Source organism: Lontra canadensis, unplaced genomic scaffold (genome assembly GCF_010015895.1).
Source record: "Lontra canadensis isolate GAN:19392208 unplaced genomic scaffold, GSC_riverotter_1.0 scaffold27, whole genome shotgun sequence".
Taxonomy (NCBI): domain Eukaryota; kingdom Metazoa; phylum Chordata; class Mammalia; order Carnivora; family Mustelidae; genus Lontra; species Lontra canadensis.
In genome coordinates this window covers 7,304,504-7,328,931 of record NW_022631021.1, presented here as the reverse complement: position 1 = coordinate 7,328,931, position 24,428 = coordinate 7,304,504, and the positions used below count along the sequence as shown (strand labels likewise).

Genomic DNA, 24,428 nt, shown 5'->3' with positions numbered 1-24,428 from the left:
CTGACTCTTGGTTTTTGACTCAGGTATTTATCTCATGTGTCATCAGACCAAGCCCTTGTCTGTCCTTTGATCAGCAGGGAGTCTGCTTGAGCTTCTCTCCCTCTGCTTCTCCCCCAACTCATGTGGGCCCATGCTCATGCTCTTTCTCTCTAAAATAAATAAGTAAATCTTTAAGAAAAAGAAAATCAACTTAGGCATTATCGTCATTAAGCATTGAACTTTAAAAAGTCGTGTTACATAATTCACTTAGAGACACTCCTGCCTCTTTGTTAGCCTTTCTTCATGAGCTCCCATTAAGAAATTAAAACACAGGCTTCCCTTTTCCATTGCTGCGCTCAGCTCAAGTTTCCATGTAGTCAAGAGCGTATAGCTTGGCAAATAAATGGTATGAGATGTTCTTCTTAGAACAGTGTTTTCTCCGTGAATATTTGTCAGCCGTAGCAGCCACTGGATCCTCATACTAACATCTTTTTGTTTTGTGGGAGGTGGGTAATTCATGGCATCCCACAAAAGACCTCCATCTTCAAGATTCCTCAAAGCTAGAGGTTTGCAGAAATCACTACATTTTTGTAATTTCATATATTATTACTTTCCACTATGCTTATCAGAGCATTTATTTTAAATATTCCTAATATCCATAGAAAGTATTTTAATGGAAGGTTTTCATTGATAACTTCATGGTAATGGCAGTGTTTTGGGAGATAGGAAATATTACATCCTTTGCATTTCATGTCAGAATATGGCATATATTCCTTCCCTGGTAATATATACTTATCTTCTTCATATTTTATTAGCCCACCCATCATATAAAATGTGATGTAGCTCTTGGCCATGTGGTTATATGATCCCAAAGGTTTTGTAATCTCGGGTTCTCTTTCCAGTTCTTACAATCTTTATAGTAATAGCAACAACAAAAAATTCATGGTGAAAATCAATTCATGCCATCTCTTTTGTCTTCATAGAGGACATTAGTTACTTCATTTCTTTTAACTTTGGGTCTTCCAAACACAGACTTTGGCATTGCCTTTTAAACCTAGAAACATTATGGTGCCACGATAAGAGATAATCTTTAATAGGTAATCTTCTTCATGTCTCTTGAATCCTCTGACATCGTTTCTTGTTAGTAAAATGGTATATGTGATTATCACAATATATTTCATTTATTTAGGAATCTTAACTTTTAGAAATATGATTTTCATCTTCATTAATAATGCCTACATCATATATCCACTGAACAAATAATTGATGAAAATATTCATTATCTTCAGTTTTATCAACACAGTATCTCTATAAAATTGGTAGAGCACACAACTGTCTAATTTTATAAATGAGAACACTGAGTCCCAGAGTAGGCTAGGGATTTCCTCCAGATAATAGCACTTTGGTGTGGCAGAGCTGAGACAAGAAACCAAGTTTCCCTTTGCCATATCTATGACTTAAGCAAACAAACCCCCCCACACACACACAATAAAAACTCTATGCAGGATAAAAATCATTGTTTTTCCATAGATTCTATAGATGATGTAAAAGGGGAGGAAATTGGCAAGCTCTTTTGAAACTTGTCACAAGCAAATTCAAAGTGTAATTTTAATTAGAAGGAAAAAACCTGATGAAAGTTATTGTAATACTTACTGAAGCCATTATTATAAAGCATGTACTTATCTCTGTCATCATGTAGATACAAAATGTTTGCAGCATGTCTTATTGAATGAGCTTTTTCACTTTAAACACTGCAATGCTGGGCTATTGATTAGTTTTTAAAGAATTCAGTAGTTGCAAATGAGTGATATTGGATCTGGTACAAAGTTACTTGAATAATTATATGACTATGAACCACTTGGTTGTTAACAGATTATTTTCTTAGTTTATATTTTAATTTAATCCAGTTTTTCATATGCAGACCACTTTATTTCATTTCTATGTGTTTGCATATGGTAATACTTTGTTCTGTCACTCCAATCATTTCCATTTCCTTTCTACTAATATCCAGGTTCTCAAATTGCACAGAATACACGGAGGAAGTAAGCAGAGAAACATTACTGTAATATTCTAGGTTCCCTGTATCAGAGTTCTAAGAATATCGTGTCATCCAAGTAGTCATTTAAACTATATATATGTCCAAGGATTTTTGCATTTTTCTGCATAGCTAGTGATGAATCATATTTTTGAAGTATGATTAACTCTTCAAGATCTAAAATTTCTATTTTTGAAACTAATTACTCTGATATCAAAATCACATATTCCCAGCTTTATCCCAGAAACAAAGCATTGGGATCTTGAGTGACTTAAACGTCAACCTCTAATAGGTGTTTTAGTTTCACATCTCAACAGTAAGTTGTTAAGATCTGTCCTCATTTGGGTTAACATTACAGACATATGCTCAAATTTTTAACTTAAAAAACAGCTAACCTGTGACCCAGTGCCAGAAGTATGGCTAGGTCAGTTTACAGCCAGGCCACATCATAATTATAATTTCAAATGGAATGGGAGGTAAAAGCTTACTCAGTGATTCTGCTGTTGAATGTTTCGTGCCAGAGTTTTAGCCTATAGAAAACTGCTGTGAATCATAGGTGTACCCCTACAGAGTTTTAGGAAATACATTTGGCAAATAATGTTTATAGTATAGTGATTTGATTTAGAGGTGTTAAGATCTACGGAGGAATTCACAAGTCTTATCATTTCTTCCCAAGGTATTATTTTGGAGGAAGACTTTCCTCTGCCCTTCATGGTCTTTTTAGCTGGACTAAGAATCAAATAGACATGAGACTAATTAGCAGGAGAAAGTAAAATGTAATTTCCTCTGTATGGGGGTCCACACAGACATGGAATTCCAAAGACAGTCAGGCAAAATGAGGTATCTGTATAATCCTGAACTACAGAGAAGGGTATAGGGATCTGGGACTTCAAAGGGAAGGAACACACTTCACAGGAAGACAAAAAAGAGTTAATGTAAACAGCTATTTGCTGGGCAACTCAGAAACAATGGGCCATAAAAGACTTTGAGATTTTAATTCTCAAAATGTGGTCACCATTTCTGAGCACTGTCCCTGCATGTTCTTAACTCTGGTTTTGTGCTTTCATTGTATCTACCCCTCACTGAGAGAACAGAGAAAGGAGAATCTGCTTTGAAGTCTTGTAGACTTGGGTTCAATTCCTGGCACAGCTCTTTACCAGCTGGGCAGCCTTAGCATAGTCACAATCTCTTGGCTCCATTTATTTCTATTAAACATATAACAATAAAGCCAAAGGTAGGCAGTCCAGGGCTTGCATGATTGAGACATCTAGGCAGCTTCTAGCCCCAACTCTTATAGTTCTAGGGTCCTTATGATTCTAGAGGGAGGCATTAGGTCCATTTGTCTCAATATTCCTACCTGGGAAAATCACAGCAATATCTACCTTGATACTTTTGATTTAGGATTTAAGATATATATATATATATTATCTACTATAGCACCTAACATTGATTTAGATACTCCATAAATGTTAGCTGTTATTTTCATTAGTGTGATTATTATTTGCTTATGACTAATTAATGATGGCAGCTAGCATGTTGTAACCTTTAATTATTAATAAATCATGGTGAAGATATTTATACATATTTATAACCCAGTAGATTGGCCTCCTTAATGTTATTTCTTCCCATACTTTTTTTCTACTCTTATTTCCAATTTTAAAACAGTAGCAAAAAAACATTAGTTTGCCCACTTTATCAGTTTTGTTTTTATTTTGCTATTGAGGTATAGGAATTCCTTATGTAGTTAGGATTTTTTTTTTAAGATTTTATTTATTGATTTGAGAGAAAGAAAGAGAGAATATAAGCAGGGAAAGTGGGAGAGGGAGAAACCGGCTTCCCACCAAGCAGGGAGTCCAATGTGGGGCTCAATCCCAAGACCCTGGGATCATTACCTGAGCTCATGGCAGCCACTTAACCGACTGAGCCACCCAGATGCCCTGTATTTTGGATTGTAACCTCTTACCAGATCTTTGGTTAGCAAGTATTTTCTCTCATTCTTTAGGCTGACTTCTCACTCTGGTATTTGTTTCCTTTGTTGTGCAGAAGGTTTTTAGTTTGATAAATCCACTTGTCTAGTTTGGGTTTTGTTGCCTGTACTTTGGGGATGGTAATTGCCGGGGCCTGTGGAGAGGAGGAGGTGGAGAGTTTCTATTTGACAGATATTAAATTTCAGTTATGCAAGATGAATAAGTTCTAGAAATCTGATGTACAACATTGTGCCTAGAGTCAATACTGTACTGTGCGTTTAAAAAGTTAAGAAGATAGATCTGATTTTAAGTGTTTTTACCACAATATAAGAAGTAAATAAATAATTATAAGCTATTACTGGCAATAAAACTGGTGCTACCATTCTTGTAAATGATGTTCAGTGACCCTTAAGGGCAACATGTTCTTGGTTTTAATGTGTATTTTATGACAAAGAGGCAGTGACACTACACCTGCAAGATAGTTTCCACTGAAGCTCTCAAGCTCCAAATGACAAAGTACAAATCTAGTATGTCCACAGAATAACCTAGATTGGTGTCTGCATCATATTAGATGCTGAATAAATATTTGTTAAATTAAAAAAATGAATTAATAGTGTAGAAAAGTTCGACTTTTCTAGTCCAAAATCTTTACTGGGTATTTATTCAATAAATATTTATTCAGCAGCTACTATGTATCAGACACTCTTTTAGGATCTGGGAATACTGAGGTAAAAAAATTCTAATAAGCAAAGATGAGCAAAAAATGAATTAAAATATATACATAATGCATTAGATGGGATACATTTATGGCAGCAACAGAACAGGGTAAAAAAAAAGGGCATATGAGAAATTATTAGATGATGTATCAGTTATACCACAAACCACCTCAAATCGTAGTGGCTTAAAACAACTATTTTATTTGTTCACAGTTGTATGGCCAGCTGTTTGGTTGAGTTCAGTTGGTTGGTTCTTCTGCTGGTTTCATCTGGTGTCATTCATGAAAACGCAGTTCTCTCTGGCAGTTCAACCTAGGGCGGAAAGATCTAGTGTGGTCTCCCTCACATGTCTGATAGTTAGTGCTCTCTTTCGTATTTAGTGAAGCTCACCCGAGTCTACTCCACATGATAGCAGAAAAGATGATGAATGATGAGTATAGAAACTGTAAGTTCTCTTGGGGTCAAGGCTCAGAAGTCACAAATCATTTCCATTGCATTCTTTTGATCAAATCAAGTCACAAAGCTTATGAAGATTCAAAAGAAAAAGAAATAAACTGTATCTTTTAGTGGGAAGAGTTATATAGAATTCATGCCCATTTTTAACCTACTACTGATGGGGAATTACTATCTTATATTGGATAATTGGTGACAACCTTTCTGGTAGAATGACAGTGTAGTGACCTACATGATATGAGGGAGTAAGAAATATAATTTTCTTTGAGGACTGCATTCTGGGCTAAGGCAATTCCCAGCATAAAATGCTAAGGTGAGAGAACAAAAAGCTCACTGCCTTTGGAAATGATGGGCAAAGGCAAGTAGGAGATGAAAGTAGTGACAGACCAGATATTCCAGGTTCTTATAGGTCATTGTAAGATATGTGTCTTTTACTCCAAGTGAGATCAGGAGAACCACTGACAGATTTTTGAACAGAGTGACATGAATTGACATATGTTTCAACAGGAGCTCTCTGGCTATTGTGGTTAGGTGGCAAGAATGGAAACAAGAAGCCCAGTGATGGGATTTACCCAGACAATAAGTGATGGTTTTTAGAATAGAAGGGTAGAACTGATAACATTTTCTGGAATAATTTATAATAAAGCAGAAAATATACTCTTGGATTTTATATAGTCTTCTCAACCAGACTGTCCCCGTGTCAAAAAAAGAAACATTATTATTATTTTTTAAAGAATCTTCTACTTTAGCATTTGAAAAGCACTCTCTAAAAATACTTATTGACTGGTTGGTTAGTGAAGATTCAGGTCTTGCTGCTGAACATAATCACTATAGCATGCTGAATCTTTCAGAATTTGTCATCAAACGGTGTTTGAAGACCAAAAACAATAGATGAGCCTGTTGATACACTTCAGATTATATTTCTACTATATGCTGAAGAACGACAAATGAATTAGAGCGAAGATTGTTTGGATCCATCAGTATTAACAGTCATTGCTTGAAGTGTAAATAATCATTAAATTAACTAAACAAACATCATTTAATACCTACTAAGTGAAAAGCCGCATGGCAGAGATTCAAAGGCAAATAACATACAGTTCTCAAAAAACACTGGTATTCTAGTATGGCACAGAGAGTGTTAATTTTTTTTTTTTTTTTAAAGATTTTATTTATTTATTTGACAGAGAGAGATCACAAGTAGATGGAGAGGCAGACAGAGAGAGAGAGAGAGAGGGAAGCAGGCTCCCTGCTGAGCAGAGAGCCCGATGTGGGACTCAATCCCAGGACCCTGAGATCATGACCTGAGCTGAAGGCAGCGGCTTAACCCACTGAGCCACCCAGGCGCCCCGAGAGTGTTAATTTTATAACTAAAGAAAGTGAGGTGAATTTATCAACCAATATTCCTGTGTTGGATGGGAAGCATTAATAGACACAAAGGATTGTTTGGGGGAGATCTAACTATAGAGTATTCCTGGAACTACTTCATTTCTCTATAACAAATTGGAAATCTAGTGTTTTTGGTATAGAAGGATCACTATTAATTCCAGGCCCAGCACAGTGGATGATAAGTGCTCTTTCTGGTGGTAGCAAAGTACCTGCTTCTAAATTTCATCCCAGTGAATGACGTGTATATGCTTTATGTGGGTATTACTCTTCATTTATTATTACATATATACACACACGTACTAGTATATAATGATATCTGTGTATAGCAGATATATCTGCTATACACAGATATCATTATAATTGATGTAAAAATAATTTTGAATAACAGTCTTCCATTTAATTACAATACAGAGAATATCATTTTTAGAAGGAAAAAAGAACTTAGAACTTTTACCCATTATTCTGTTTTCAGAATTTGGAATTTAAGCTTTTATATCACCCAAAACAGTAAATGATCTCACTATAGAGACAGGAGATGTTTTATGTCATGAAAAATTGGTATAAAATCAATGTTTTTCTTTAATGCATCATAGGGTATGTTACTTAAATATAAGATATAAATGATACAGTGTAACAGTCTACCTACCCTTTGCTAACTTTATCCATCGATAACTCAGTTTGCTAAAACTGTGACACTAGTACCACAATGGTTGCAAGTGTAAAAATGCATGACATTCAGATATTCTTACAACTTCATAGGACATGTTACATTCTGTTTTAAAAGAGATTGCAATTAAAACTTAGCATTAAAAACTTCTGGTATGGAAGTGAGAAGCCCAACTTTGCTTCTCACTCTGACTTAAAACAAGTCTCCTACATTAACTGTACTTGGCTTTTCTTATCTATAAAACTAAGTGGTTGAGATAGATCAGTGATTCTCAACCCTGGCTACACACAGAATCATCTGGGGAGCATTAGGAGAGTAATAATGCCCAAGGCCCAACTCAGGGCTTAATTTTTAAAGGTCTCCAGGTAACTAATGTAATCAAGTGTAGAAAACCAATGGGCTAGAAGCTCACTAAGGTTACTTCTAGCAAAACTTTCCAATTATTTATTCACTGTTTTGACATAGTAACAGTTGCTAGAGATAACCATAGTTGCAATATTTGCAATGTTCTAAAAAGTAGGAATTACCCTCAAACACTACTTTAACTCAAAATTGAGAATATTTGCTCATTTGTACTCCAAAATTTTCTGTACTATGGGAATAACTTCTACCAAGAGCCATATACACATCATTTACTTGGGTGTAATCTATATGTTAAAAATAGTACAGCTTCACCTAATTTTTAGAAATTAGTAACTATTATCATGGGAAAAACTTCCTTTCAGTATACATACATGGTAAGAAGAATGTACTCAGAAATCGTGTGTAAATTTTTTGAATTGCCATTGTAGCTATTTTGATTTTGAATAAGTGGGCTGTTAATATCCTTTTTTTTTTTTTTAATCTCCATTTCTGTTTTTATTTTTTTATTTTTTTTTTATTTTTTTTTTTTTAATTTTTTTTTTTATAAACATATATATATATATATATTTTTTCCCCCAGGGGTACAGGTCTGTGAATCTCCACGTTTACAAACTTCACAGCACTCACCATAGCACGGCTGTTAATATCCTAAAAGTTAATAAACCTCCTAAAGTTCATAGTTTATTCATAATAAATACTTTACACATTGATTTATTATGAAGCAGAATAGACAGTTTTATAAAAGAATGATTCAAGTGAAATGTCTGGTTGTATTGGTATTTCAAAAGATAAAAGTTTGGTTTCTTGGAACAGTTTTGAAATGTGTCACTATAAGTTTTTGCTACCACATTTTACTAAATAACTTTTTGTCAAAGAGAACAGATAATTTTTTTCTGTAATCGTAAATACTAGAGAATTTAGTCACATCCTATATTATTTAAAACTCCCATAAAATCAGGAACCCAATGATATCCTCACATCCAAAAAGAAACCAGGTTAGGAAAGAAACCCAATTAGGAAATTGGGGAAAGCCTCAAATAAATATTAAGCTAGAAAGTAATAGATTTTGTGTCTCACATTTCTATGCTTGTGGGTATGTATCTTTGAATACTTGGGATAGGCAGACTCTTCTTTTAGCCAGCCTAATAATAGGAAGAAGGAGAAGAGGTACAGATGACAGCTAACAGCTAACATGGGTGAATGTAGGTGTAACCAACAAAGACTGTTCTGGCTGTATAGAATTTCTGCAGGCCTAGTTATTTTTGAAAATTATTTGAAATGAATTTTAATGCCCAGAAAAGATATTGTGAAAAAGAAATATGCTATTTTCAGTATAATATATATCTGTATCATCATTCTGTGTTCTCTTCTGACATTGTCAGTCTGTTATTCGTATTATATCTTTAATGTTCCTATATATTTTGTTGTATTTGTTTGCCTTATTGGTGACAACCTAGACTTAATAAATACAAATAATTCACAGATACACCATTAATCATAGCCTGCAAAAAACCTTCTGATATTGGAAGAATAATATGACTGCTGCAATAGACCACATGTTTGAAAATCTTGTTCTTTACAGATTGGAGAAGCTATTTTGCTTCACATTAGCTATACCAAATATCAGTATCCTTTACAAGATCTCCCTGAAATCAATCAGGCACGTGTACCATGCTTTCAAAGAATTTTGTGCAGTAAGAATAAGCTATGAAGTGTTTAAAAATATAGGTGACACATACTATAGGTTTTGTAATAATAGTAACATGTATGCTTGTGATTTAGAAACTAATTTTAAGAGTTTATATGGTTTTAAAATATTGAGGTTTTTTGAAACAATATAAAATATGGTTTGAGAATGGTATCATGTTTATTGCTCAGCTCTTGGGATTGGCCAAATATAGAAGTTGGTAGTTAATCTCTTACCTTTCAGAATCTTCTCTACTACTCATCTGCTCCAATTTCTGATGTTCTATCAGATTCATTATTTTGTGTTTTATACCTTGTTTTAAACTGAGAAGAGTACATCACACTATATTCACTCATGTTATTATATTAGTTTAATCAGATAAAGTCAACAAAGCAATAATAATTCCAAAGAAAGATAGGGACACAGACTATGTAGCCTCAGGAAGGTACACGTAGAAAGGGGCCCAGAAAGATTTGAAGCATTTCATGCTTGGGGGCAGTGAGACCCATGTCACTTTCCAGTTCTGTCTGAGGCTGGGTCAGGTCAGCAATGCATTCATTGTACAAAGTAAATTGACCTACTTTTCTAAAGATGCCATGTAAAATTTACAAGATCTTCACAGTCCAGCATCATTATATTGAACATAGACTTAATATCTGATAGCCAATGTTTAGTGATGCTAACATTTTCTTAATTACCTGGGTATAAATAATTTTGCCTCATATGAGGTCTTACTTATAGTAAAGTTTTTATTCCTTATTAAGACTTTACATTGGTTTATTGATCATAGCTACATAATGTGAAAAGTTTAAGTACTAGACTCCATCTTGAAAGCACAGATACTGCATTAAAGTAGAGCTGCCATCCAGAATGAATAATGCAGATATTAGGTTTTAAAACATGTCAGGTTCTCTTAACTATATCTTTCTTCTTTAAACTTTAATCAACTAAGCTAAATGTTTTTCATTTGGCCTTCACTGTTTGTCTCAAGAAGATAAGACACAGCTTATGAGATAAACTGAAGTGCTGCTATGGTTAGGTAGAAGTGGGATTTAATACTATTGCAGTTGGTTGAAGGTATTACTGATACATATTTTTAAATTTGACATGACTGCATGATGTCATGAGAAAGAAAAGAGACCTCCTAATTTTGAACTGGTGATACTTAAAAGTGTTTGGGTGAACTTAGTTAAATTTTTTATGTGGACTTCCTCAAATTCCTCACCCAAATATTCCTTCTTAAAAGAACTTGTAATTAAGAGTATTTTGAGTCATAAATATTAATGATACAAAATCACATATATTAAAAACATTGTTTCTAGATACCAAAAAGGATAGTGTGAATTATATTCTGTAGCTCAACTTGGAAGTCCAACTGTCACAGAGAAGCTTCTCTCATTGAAATCTCTCAGAAATAGACTGCATGCATATTTAACCCAATAGCTTTAGGCATTCAAGGATGGAGTACGTGAAATCAAAAGTACCACATTCAAAATTAGGTGTTATTCACTTCGAATTTTAGAGTAATTTTTAACACAGATAATAATGTGGTTTGAAATTAAAACACACACATAACCAGGTTTCACTAGTTGGAGAGTTTCCATACCTGGGGGAGGGGAGGGGAGAATTGGTGCATTCAGTATATAACACGTGTAATGCTAAAAAAATTGTTTGGTCGAACTCTCTAGCTTTTTATTTTTTTCTCCTTTTCTTCCTCTTCCTCTAGAGTAGTTCAGCTGGGGGTGGAAGGGTTCTCCCCCATCTTACCCCCCCCCCCCACGAAGAAAGCGTAGGTTGATACCATTTTTATTGTTCTGCTGGGGTGGGAAATAAACCATATGCTTTAGAATTTTGAATGGCTATACCAAAGAGAACTTGAAGCAGGCCCTCTTTCCCCTTTCTACCGGACTTTGGGGTAGGATTACTCTTCCAAATGTTCTAGCAGACTTGGTTTTAGCTTAATGTTTCTACTCCAGGGCAGAGACGCAGGTCAGGGGGAGAAATGTCAAGGGCTTCAGAGGCGTGTTGGGCTGAATGAAGTGTGGAGTGGGAAGCTCATGTCTGAAACCTACCCCTCCCCTGGATACCAGGCAAAGGCAATAAGAGTCGTAACCAGCTGATGCCGCTGCTGCTGCTTCCCGTTTCCAGGGTGAAATTTTCACAGCAGCTAATTCTAAAGGGAGGAAAAATCCCTAACCAGCAGCGGAAAAGATCCTATCATCCAACCCAAGCTATATAACCTTTTAGGCAGGCTTTTCAGAGAAATCCACATTTTAAAAGCCAGCATTCACGATCCAAAAATACAGGACGAGAATCAGAGCTGGTATGAAAATCTGAAAAGCCTCTTTACACTCTGAGTGTTTGAAACGATCCGATGAGCATAGGAAGTGGCTGCCAACGCTCTGGCGGCTGCTCGTGCTGTTACTGCCTCTGCCGTTCCTCGCAGAGGGCTGGACAGATCTAGTCCCGGTTTCAGCACCTCCGGCGCTGGACAGCTCTTTGCACGCTGCACCCGCCCGCTTGCTTTTTCCAAACACTCTCGCTTTGCATTACTGGAGATGCATCTAAATTACGTTCTGTTCAACAACAAGTAGATTTTTTTTTTTTCCTGAACGGGAATTACAGTAGACGATTCTCTCAATTAAACTGCATTTTCTTCTTTACGGATTTGGCCGTCAGGCGTATTTATCCCGATCTCCCCCCACCCCCCTTTGCAGGAACGAGTCTTTGGGAACGTGGTCCACCCAGGGATGTAAAACTGTGCTTACCGATGCATCCCATACGAAATGCTTATGTGATCGTCTCTCTACCTTCGCCATTTTGGCTCAGCAACCTAGAGAAATAGTAAGTAACAAAGGGAAAACAAGGCTTTAATGCAAAGGCAGGGACATTGTGGAGAGTGTTTCTCCAGGGAACTGCATTTTAAAAGGGGAAATGGAAAATGTTGCAGGGTGGCAAAATTGGGTTCGTCTCCTCCTTAGCTACAGTAAGTAGGTTGGTAAAATGAATTCTAGTTGGTGTGCTGTAACTAAATTCTACTCAATTTTATGTCTTCTAACTTGAAATTTCTGCAGCATAGTTTTGACGATGTACTCCATCATATTACTAATATGCTGCAAACTTTCAAATAAAAATAATTGCCAACTTAACCTTTATTTTAGAACTGTAAAGCTGGTCTGGGGAATTTGTGAGAATACTGTTGGTAGTAGAATGAAGACCCCAGACACTATAAGCCAAACATATTGCATATCTGCATTGGATATTTTCAGTACAGGTTTTCTGGGGGTGTCCTTGGATATTCTATTTAAAAAAAAAAAAACAAATGAAGTTTTCATGAAAGCACGGACTGCCTGAAACTGTAAAATCATTCCTTAAAAGTGTAGGCTTGTAAAAAAAAAAAAAGAAAGAAAGAAACTAGTTTCTGAAATAGCTGCATAAACTAAGAAAAATAATATCCTCATCAACTGTATTTTAAAAAATTATTTACAAAATATTGAAATATAGAAAAATAATTATTAAGATGAATGTGACTTTTTGTCTAAATTTGGCCTAAATATGCCTCACTCTTCTTACTTATTTTGATGACAAAAATACATAATGTAATTTAATGTGCATACCTAAGGTTTGGAACACACTTGATCTTAAAGTGTATTTCTTCAAACTTTCAATATTAAAAATAAAAACAACAGATTTTATTAGTTAGTATCATGTTAGTGTCTAAGGAAAGAAACCTCTCAAGTCAGTAACTGCTTATAATCTTTATATATGTTTTAAAATATTTAAGGCATATTTGTCAAGGTCATGTATTTAGGGACTGATACTGGTATTGTGAAAATTATTTCTTCATATTTTGTTAATAGAAAAACAAAACCCACAAAATATGTTGTAAATTCTTGCATTCAAAATTTGGTTTTCTTTTATAGCCTTAGAGGCCAAGCAAGTGAAATTAAATAAGAGAATACTTGACTTGGAACAAAGTTGTCAAAAGTCAGAAAGTTTGAAAATTTTTCAATATTTAGGTACCAGGTTAGGGTTACAATGAGTTATAAATGGGAAGATCAAAGTAAATTTTACCAAAAAGCATGCTGTGAAATAATTGAAATATAGTTGAAAAAAAACTGAATGCTCCTTCAAATTTCAGCTAGAGAAAATTTAACATGTGAATATTCACCAAGTTTTAGTTATAGGTATTTATTGTAAGCCGTAGTGAGTAATATGCCATAATCAAGCATTTAAAACTCTAAGGCCTTTATTACTTCACAGTGGGAGAGAGGGGGGGGAGCTAGAATTAGTCACTTTAGAGGTTGAGAATATATGAACAAAGTGATCACTGGGTAATTATCTGGTAACTATAACAACTCTGTTGGCTGTTTTGAGTATTAGGATAGTTTTGCTGAGTTTAGAAGTTATTTTCATTTATAATAAAATTTATCTCTCTTTTTTGTGTTTCTTTTGTTTAATTTACAGATCATGGAATCCTCTGGTACACCTTCAGTTACCCTAATAGTAGGCAGTGGCCTTTCTTGCTTGGCCTTGATCACCCTCGCAGTTGTCTATGCAGCATTATGGAGGTATGTAATCAATTAATGCACTTGAAATAGAATGCTCTCTTATTCAGATTAAAGCTGGCAATATGATAACCATTATGTCTCCTTTCTTTTTAACTGAAAGAAGTATTTTTAGAACAAAGTTATAAATTGTTGTGATTAATAGTAATAAAATTCTTACCTAAATTTGCCTATGATGACAAAATAAACAAAACCACATACTTTTCTTCCTAAATCAAATGGTGATAACTTTCAACAAGTTGCTTACCCTCAAACATGGTATTCTTATCTCCATAGTTCAGTCAATGTTTGTTTCTATTTATCCCAATTGTTACTGAGCTTGAGAGTTTAATTGGTACAATCAAAGTAATTTCTCTGCTATGGAAATTCCAAATCTTAAGTTTTCCAAATTCTTAAGTCTCCAAATTCTTAAGCTTTAAGTTTTAAACTTAAGAATTTAAGCGCATGTTTTCAGTATATCCCAGACAATGAGTAAGTCTTCTATATTATTAATGCATTAACATAATACCAAAATGCTATAGGAAAGACCTCTTGGTTGAATCTTTCCAAAAAGTCAGATTTTGACAAATTAGTTAAAAGAAGTAAAAAATACATAAATAAGGAGATGTGATTGAAAAACTTTGTTCTATATATTTGAAATGCATCTGCTTGATAGTACATGAAAATTTAGTATATCCCTAAGATTTCTTCTATTAATAAAAATTACACCTGTATATTTTAGATATTTTATTATGTCTACTCACATATTGATAAACAGTACATAACCAAATGTCCAAACTTCCTAACAGATTTAAAAAATATTAAGTGTAAAACATTGTATAGTCATCTTGATTATTAAAAATGTGCCGAAAATGGTTATTATACTAATAAATAGACAGTTATATATTATTTCCTGAATATGTTCAATATCAAAATTGCAAAGTAGCTAGTCCTTGTGTTTTACTGTTACTTAAGTTAAAAAACAATTCAGTTGAAGAGTAATTATGATTTACTAAAGAAAGGTCATTTGATTTAACGTCCTTTCAAAAAAAAAAATGTTGTCCATTATATTTTTTAACTCTCTTGAGATAAGAATTAATTGTCCAGGATATTAACGTGTCAACAATATTAAAATTTTCATACTTCAAAAAATTATGTAGACATTCTTATCCCGTTGACGCAGGTACATAATAGATGTTCTGCCTTCCTGGGAAGGAATTATCTGGTTGTAAAACACTGACAGAATGAGAAAACCTGATAAAATATGGCCAATCCCACGAAATTAAAGAAATGTTTGGTTTAAGCATGGCATTAGAGACAATAAAATCCAAGCTTCAGGGGTTAGTCAAGCAGACATTGCCCTGGGAATGGAAGAGCAAGGTGGACAAAGACTGGGAATAAGACTACTTTGTCTCCCATAATTGCCTAAGTGGCATTTTTGGAAGATGAGGCAGTGTTGAAGGAGCAGAACTTCAGGCAATCTCAACAGTGTCATAATTCATACTCACTGAAGTAATTAGAACTAAGTTCCATTTCTCAATCCTTAGAGTTCAGGGACCAATTCCACCTTCTCTTAACCCCTCAACACCTATAGCTAACATTAACACCAACATTGCCAATATAAATGGTATGTAAAAAAGCACAAGATTAATTAGTCCATAATAAATTTTCTTTAATCCAGAAGATCCAGGGAAATCACCTAGTAGTTTTCTAAGAATTACCCAAACACCTGGAAGGATCTGTATTAGTAGGTGTGTGAAACACAAGTGTAGAAGAGAGTACCAAGAAACAACACAAATTTTGATTCCTAACATTTAGTGGCTAATCAACTCATTGTCTACAAATAGAAGAATTGAAGTAGCATTAATAATTTTATAGGAATTCCAAGATTCCTAAATTATTAAGTGAATCTTATGGCATGACAAACTTAATGAATGTTATAATCATGAAATTTATCTTATAGTATTACTGTGTGGTATTACCATATGGTAATACTCATGTTAGGCCTCTGCTGCCTTTTTTTCTAATTAAAAGTCTAAATTTTAAAGTTTTTAATTTATAAAATATATGAACATCAGAATTATTTTCTATATAGTATATTATTTTGAAAATTGTTGGTGTCCTTTATAGTTCATTAGAAATGTTCATCAAAACATTACTATGTATATTCTCTTCATCTACATATATGTTCTGTAAAGGTATTACATCAAAGAGCAACTGAGCATATCTTTTTAATCTATGTATTAAAATGATGTATTTACAAGTTTTGTTTAAAACCTCAAGTATGTTTATAAAAAGTTTTGGAAGTTGAGATGTTTTATAGAAAATTTTAAGGCAATAATGTGACTCAGTATTAATGAATAATAGAAATATCTAAAGAGTCTTCAGGGTGGTCAGTCTGGGTCTTTTATCAACAGGATTTTCCTACTTACCGAGCAAATGATATCACTGAAACCCTTTTAGTAATGTCATCTGTGTGCTTGTGCTGTCACAAAGCCATTAACATCATATAAAAGGTCAATTTTGTGCAGCCCTTAAACTTTTTATGTTATATCTCCCACTCACAAAAGAAGAAACGACTTAATATTTGATGTTGTCTTTAGCTTCCCAGTGTGTGGTTTATTATATTTTTAGATACTGATGATGCAGGGACAAGGTTAAGCAATACTTGAGGGCATTTTGTATTGAGAATTGACATAGGTTATTCCTATTTGGATTTGTTTTGTGAAGAAACGAAATTTTTTTATTCAAAAAAATTGCTTTTTGTATTTTATTATTACTCCTGTTTTTATTTTGTGTTCTCTTCTGAAATATGTGATGGAATGTGGGCCTAAATATTCCTCAAAGACAGAGATAGAAAAAGAACTTTGATAGATTTTATTTTCCAAAGAGTGCCTCCAGATCTCTGGCACCCCACCTAACCTTGCACAGTAAACCCACGCCTGCTGTGGAAAGTGATTCCATGTACTAATACAAATTGAACAGACTCAAATACACAGCAAGTACAAGTATGTCTTTTTTGTTACTGTCACTCAGTGATTTACCACAGGGTACAGTAAAGCAAAATAACTGTTACCCTTTCAGGGTAAACAGCTGGTAGAACATTTGATTCTGAGCAGCTTTCTCTATGACTTACATTCTTGATGCACTTAAAAGTTATATAGCAGACTGTATATAAACACTTCTTCATAAAGGTGAAATATGGCAGACACCAAGTAATTTTCCAGCTTAATGGCAAATTATCATTTGTGGATTGGACTAGTTTTTAGAGATGAAGTTTCATTTTTTTTATCTTTCCTTTTTTTCTTTTTTTTTTTGGAGCAGTTAGGAAAAGAAAAATAAAAAGAGTAGCAAACTATATAAAAATATTTGAGTGTGTGAAATGGTGGATGAGTGCTCATGGTTTCATGAAAGTAATGGTTGCTTTCTAGTATACAAGGATATTGAGAATCTGTGTGGGGTTTTTCCTTTTGGTTTATATTGATTTTATATGATAATAAATGTATTATATATATTATATATAAAATATATATACATAATGGTAATTATAGTAATTGTTTTATTTCCAAGAAATTTAATGTTTTAGTAAAAAAAATTATATTGATAGCAGTTACAACTTCAATTCTGTCAGAAATGCCATGTTGTCCATACTAATGTCTAAAGAAAACAAAATTACTCTGAAGGACTCTAGGACATACCATGTCACTATAAAATTGGGTCTCTAAGAATAATCTTTATTAAAAAAACATTTTTCATATATTTTCTTCTATAAAGGATATATTTTAATGTTTTCTTTTCTGGATGAATTTCACCAGTTTGCATAATATGGAATTCTTTCTGCTGAATTTTGAAGTTGGACACATTCTTTTCTCTCTGGCTAGGTACATACGCTCTGAGAGGTCTATAATTCTAATTAACTTCTGCCTATCTATCATCTCATCCAACATCCTCATCCTGGTTGGACAGACTCAGACACATAATAAGGTATGACTGGTAATTATTCTATTTGTGTGTTTATGTTTTGACATAAAGCTGATTATTGATAATCTAAACATTCTACATAAAGTGGAGAACTTCTGACAAATTTTTTTTTAATAAAATTAGTTTCTAAATAAAAGTATTACCTAATCTAGACCAGAAATACATTCCTTTGGCTTAACTTCCTAGGGATTGAGAGGCCGTTTATAATAGTAAAGATATGTTTATTAAACGTTATATCAAAGCTCTATGAGTTCAAAGTCTTGGAACATCAAAAGAGCAAATTTTGATTCATTATCCTAATTGTAAATAGAATTGCCTGTGTTTGGTCTACTTTATTAACACACTGATTCCTAAAAGTCAACTATAAATTGCTTACAAATATAACATAGATCATGAAAATCTACCCCAAAATGGTCTGTCAGCAATGACTGAAGAGAGTACTAGGTAAAAGAAGCAATAGATTTTACGCTTTTCAAAAACTTGTACTTCACATTTCGATACTGAACCAGCATTGTGGTTCTTGAACTGCACAGTCACTTTGAGCAGAGTATAGAAGCCTGAGCCCTATTCATACAAATTGAATTGCGTTGGATGACCATGTTTTTTCCACCAATGACTGTCAGTTTTCTTTACTAAACTACTCTGAATGCATTGTATGAATCCCATACTAGCAATCTTAAATTAATTTATCCCAGTCTCAAAGGAATTCTGATAAACATTGCTTTGATAACTTCTGTTGATTAATCTGGGCCTGTTGTTTTCTCAACTTTTTTACTGTCAAATACTAAAGCCAATAGTTGAACTTCTTTTCTCCCAGAAGCTTTCATTTAAAAAAAAAAAAAATTAATGTGCTTTTCAGTAGGTCCTTCTGGTAGACTAGTAGGACATGTATCAACATCAAGGTAGTCTAATTTTGCTAACCCATGCTCCTAAGACTGCTGATTACCAAGGAATCTGATTTTGGATCTGGGTAGTTAGGGTCTAGGAATCCGCTTAGGTGATTCTAGTGAAGACTTCTTGAACCATATTGATTTTGGCAGGGGGGAGAGTCCAAGGGAAAGGTCATTAACCCCTAAGGGCCAAACAAAAACAATTAAAATCCAGAAAAGAGCCCTGTGGAAGTAAAAAGAACTTTGATGTATTTGATTGTTTTGTTTTTTCTATTTATGACTATGTAATATAAATTTTATAAAATATATATGAAAAGGGAAAACAGGAAGAAAGAAGAAAGATCAAAGGTTGAGGAAGATGCCAGTTGGAATTAGGAGAGGAGAAAGGTACAAATAACCAACAGCAGAGAAAGTAGGGGTAAACATTGGCACAAGCTTGGAAGGAAAAGGGAAGTGACGCAAAGTTAAGTAGAGATGAGAGAAGATGGGACTGTAAACCCTAAGGAAGTACTAAATTACTTATCTCACCCTAACCTTTTTGACTTTTACCTGGGCAGGGCTTCATATACCTTAGAAAGGCTCATTTACTTGTTAGTACCTATTCACAATTCTTGAACTGTTTGTCCTTGAAACTCCAGGCAGAAGAGGAGCGCTTTTCCTCTGAAATAGGAATTATTTATTGGGTCTGGCAATGAGAAAAAAAATCAAGCTAGAGTTAGCTTAAGCCCATAGTTTGAGTTTTTGGTTTTTTTTGTTTTTGTTTTTTTCACCAAAGCCCCCTTTCCTGTCTTTGTTTACCCTCCAAACACTCATTAAAATATGGAAAACTATGTGACCTTCAGTAGGAAATGTGCTTTTAAGGCTGTTTCATGCTGTATGGCAAAGTTCTTACAAGTTCTAAGCCAGATGGTCAAATGGTAGAATTTTTCACAAGGTTTACTACATATTACAGTGATTATTGTCTAAATCATCCCCGTCCAATAGAAATATAATGTAAGCCAAAAAGGCAAGTTACATATGCAATTATAATATTTTATTAGCTACAGTAAAAGTGAAAAGAGACAGGTGAAATTAATTTTAGTACTATATGTAACTCAGTATATCCAAGAGATGACCCTTTCAACATATAATATTTTTAAATGCTAATACAATATTTTATAATATTTTTATTAAGTCTTCAGAATTGATGTGTATTTTATACTTCTAATACATCTCAGTTCAGACTAGCTACATTTCAAGTGCTCAGCAGCTATGTCCAGCCAGTGACTACCATATTATATAGGTCTACATAGTAATAATATTCAGAAACTAGTCTTAAGAATTTACATTCTTGGGCATTTTGCCTTTCCCAGATTTTCAGCATCCTTGTTTTTTTATGGAGATATCTTTTTGATATCTGCAAATATTAGGAACATCAAAGGCAAGATAAGACAAGTCTGGTTTTACTTTTCATGTCTGATTTAAAAGAATGGCTGGTATGGGTTTAGAAAAAAAATATTAGTTTCCCCAGGTAATTATCTATGGAGTAGATTCCATATGGTTTTGAGACCATAGTAGTTCTGTTCCAGATAGCCTATGCTAATTTTTGTTGCTACAGTTTGTGGGGAGGAACATTTGGTAGGTGGTAGTAATGGTGAGAAAATGAGAAATTATTGGTTTCTCTTATGCTATGTTAATTTTGCTTTACTGGCTCTGAGTAGATGATCCTGCAAGCCTAGGAAAATTGACTATAGCATTGTGACTAGGAGGGAAAATATGAACACTGGGATTTTATTTTTAGTCATTCTTGACAATATCAAGTTTCTGGGGAAAATAATCATATATTTTATCATGATGTGCTGAATTGAATTAAATTGGCTGTACTCATTTTATATGTGAAATAGCAGTATGTGAAAGCTATACCTTTCTGACTATATTTGGGATTCATGATTTTTTAAAAAAAAGAAAGGACAAATACAAAAGGTATCATCTGTATAAACTTACCTGTATAACTGCCAGGAAAGTATTTTAAAAAGGTAAAATATTGATCACTGGCTACAGTATTTTATTTAGGTAGTGTATAGGACCCCATTGCTGCTGTGGACATTTTTTTTCCCTTTGGGCATTTTATAATTGACCAGATTCCATCTTTGACTTCCCTGGTAAGTTTTGATTGATTCTTTAGTATTCCACATTTGGAAAAATAGAAACGTGAGAAAACTTCTTGATGAACAAGCTTATTTGGTACTGCCTCTGAGAGTTGTCATGACTAGTTTGTGTAAAAACAGGTATTTAGTGCTGATGTCCAGAATAGTTTGGAAGTGTCATATTTGGGGCTTTCTCAGAACTGCTTGTTGAAATATAATTGACTCAGTTATCTCACTACTGAATATTTCTTTTGAGTAGGATAGAAACAAGCTCAAATTCATTGTTTAAGTATGAGGTATTCAAATCTTTAAGCTACAGATTCAATTGCTAGAAGTAAAGTAGGGAATCACATGCATTTCTTATATCTCTTAAGATACATTTATAAAATCTACTGATAACCCATGTGATTATATTTCAAACATTCTCATAAAGGGTCATTGCCCTTTGATATCTTTGTGAATGGAATGAGGATGTTCTTGTATCACTGAAATGTTGTTTGTTTGTGAAGAATTTGTGAAGAAGTACGCAGTTTTTTTTTGTTTTTTTGTTTTTTTTAAGTATGTAGGCTATTTTTGGTCCTACTGTTTTGCAGAAAACAAAGATTATTTTGGAAACAAAAGTTCAGAATATGGTTTTCTTAATCACAAAATATATATCTGCTTCTTCCCAAAAGACATTGAAATGATTTATCATATTAAAGACTTCATAATATGCTTTTTAATGATGAAAGCCAAATTTGGCAAAACTATTTATTTATTTATTTAGACAATAGTAGTCATCCAAAAAGTTTGAAATGCTAAGTGATAGCTTTTCTCCCACAACCTCACTACCAGTTACAATGAAAGCAGTCAAGTCCAGATTCTTTATCACACAGTTAGATATTTTTTTAGATAAATACTTATTAGCATATCAGGAACAAACCTGTTTTATAAGCTCAGTGAAAATCCTAGATCTTTGTCATTTTAGATACTTTGACCACATGTTGTGTGCAACATTCACTTGAGGTAGACATAGCAACACTTCAGAAGCATCTTCTGGGCCCTTCAGTCACCATGATGCAATCAGAAATCCTTCCTACTCTAATGTCTGGACACAGAATGACTGGGGATAACATTGTGGGCCCCATCTCTAAGACATGGTGGATATAGGCTTCAATGAAATCTTTCATATAGTCACATCAAGATTGAGAAGTATTTAACTATATATATTAGCTAATCCACATATCCTTAAGCCTTTATTTTCATCAAAGGTAACCCATTAATACAGCTACTATAGTGATTAACCAGACATTAGCTCATAAATAAAGACCAACCTTTTATATTCAGCTTGATGAACAAAGTGTTAAGTGTGGACAAATCTACCTAGATAAAAAGGACCTGGGAGTTGCCCCCTCTGGCGTATGGCCATTTGGAATATGGTGCCAGCTGACCATCCTGTTGTGTGCATTCCTGGACAGGTCCTAGAATTAAAGATTACACTGACTGACACATACAGAGTATCATTCTGAGAATACCAAAGTGTTATGGAAGAAATTATAGGCATCCTAAAAAGACATCCTAAAAGTTATTTGAAAAATAATAGTCAGCTGTGAGAAGGCAAAGTTTGACACTAACTTTAGTCTTAAGAGACCCAGCAAAAGCTCCCATTCACCTATCAAGGGGGGCTTCCCAAATTATTTCAGATGGGCAGACATTTCCTTAGGACTGTTTAGAAGGAATTTATCTCATGTTTCTTTATTTATATAATCTTTTAATTCAGTCTTACAAAAAACAAAAATTCTCTATGTTAGAGCACTTTTGAAGAGTCCATCCTCTACAAAGTTTGTTTTTCCTACATCTCTTGTCTATTCACCTTTTATAAAATGTTATTTTTGTCCCGTAGTTTGTATCGAGATAATTAGGAAAGATAAGTCAAGCTAAAAAGCAGAGGTCATTCTCATGGAGGATGTTTTTGTGTTGTCAGGATGATTTTTTTTAGAAATAAAATCTTGAATTTGAACATCTTCAGTTGGGTGAAGCGCCTTCTGATGCACCTATTTCTTATATCTATGACTTTCTTTTGCTGGAGACCAAGATTTTTCACCCATTTACCTACATGTGTGGCCTCTGAATGTGTATGTGTTCAGTTTCCGAGGAGGAATATTGACTGTGTATTTCAGCTACCTGTTCTGCCCCTGCTGGTGCCCTCTGTTCTGCCCCTCCTCTTGAGATTCAGTGCTCTGCATGCTGCCCTGGAGAGAACCATCTCTTGGGTGGTGATGGTTGAAAGGCATTTTAAGCCAGAGAGACCTGAGCACCCTAAGCCTGACACTTCCTGCTTATATGATCTTGAGGATGATATTCAGTCTCTCTGGACCTTAACTTCTCGTTAAGGCCTCCCTTAGAGTGATGTTGTCAAGGTCACATGAGATGGGACCTATGAAGGGCTTTAAAGCACCCCTTAAACAGTAGCTGTGATGATGGTGATAATGATATTGATGACTCCCAGGTGTGCATCTGATTTATGTTTCTCTTCTGAGCTTCGTATTTCCTCTTGTCCGATCTGCTCACCACCAAATTCATCACTTGTGTCTCTGCTCCACAATCCAACACATTATATATAAATTGAACGTATTCCCTGTGGGCTCCAACCCAGTTGCATAAGCTGGGACTCTGAGAGTTAGCCTTAATGTCTCCTCCTCCCTCATGTAGTAGATCCAATAAGTCACTTCCTCCCACCCCTGTGCTTGTTGCACCCTCATATGCTTCTCAAAGCCACCTTTTCCTCTGTCATGTACTAATCATCTTCAGTGGTCTATCACTGTCAGCATCATTAAACACGCTCTCGGGGCGCCTGGATGGCTCAGTGGGTTAAAGCCTCTGCCTCTGGCTCAGGTCATGATCCCAGGGTCCTGAGATCAAGCCCCGCATCGGGCTCTCTGCTCAGCAAGGAGCCTGCTTCCTCCTCTCTCTCTGCCTGCCTCTCTGCCTACTTGTGATCTCTGTCTGTCAAATAAATAAATAAAATCTTAAAAAAAAAACCAACAACAACAACAAAAAACAAAACAAAACAAACAAAAAAACACGCTCTCTACTTTGTAGCCCAAGTCATGGAGTGAAAATTCAAATCTGATCACTTCACTTCCCTGTGCCTTTGTTGCTATTGTCTCACCTCCTCGCAGAAGTGATTTTCAAACTGCTCAGACACAAACAGTGAAAAATGTTTTATTTATCTATGAAGGTTTCTATTCGCTGATTTTCTTGCATTAATATATTGGGGCTCAAAAATAAATTTTATTGAGGAAGAGTTCTATAGCTTATGAAACTTGAGAAACCTTGAACATGACCTTTGTGGACCTCTCCATTCCCATTCTGTTTTGCTGACTTTGATCACACCAGCAAGAGCAAACTGCTTATAGCTTGTCAAAATTATTTTATGGATTCTTGTTCTTTGTTACCCTTGAACCTGGAGCACTGTTAGTCTTCTCCACCCCACCTGATTTTCCAAATGTCTTCATCTAGCTCCTGCTCATTCTCTGACACTGCTCAATCCTTTCCTGTGTAGGAAACCCTTCTCGATCTTCTACTCTTAGGTACACTTGGCTCTGGGGCTCCATGATTTCCAGTGCATACTTAAAGTCTTTGATTAGAT

At 34.5% G+C, this 24,428-nt stretch overlaps 1 protein-coding gene across 4 annotated transcripts in view; it reads left to right on the top strand.

Annotated features, from left to right (window-relative positions):
* Positions 1-24,428, top strand: part of ADGRB3 (adhesion G protein-coupled receptor B3) — a 721,557-nt gene that overhangs the window by 552,024 nt on the left and 145,105 nt on the right. For all 4 annotated transcript variants that reach the window (XM_032864447.1, XM_032864448.1, XM_032864444.1 and 1 more), the window contains 3 exons: positions 11,971-12,097; positions 13,721-13,824; positions 17,682-17,784. In XM_032864447.1, coding sequence (XP_032720338.1) covers positions 11,971-12,097; positions 13,721-13,824; positions 17,682-17,784 — 334 coding nt within the window. The remainder of the gene's footprint in view (positions 1-11,970; positions 12,098-13,720; positions 13,825-17,681; positions 17,785-24,428) is intronic.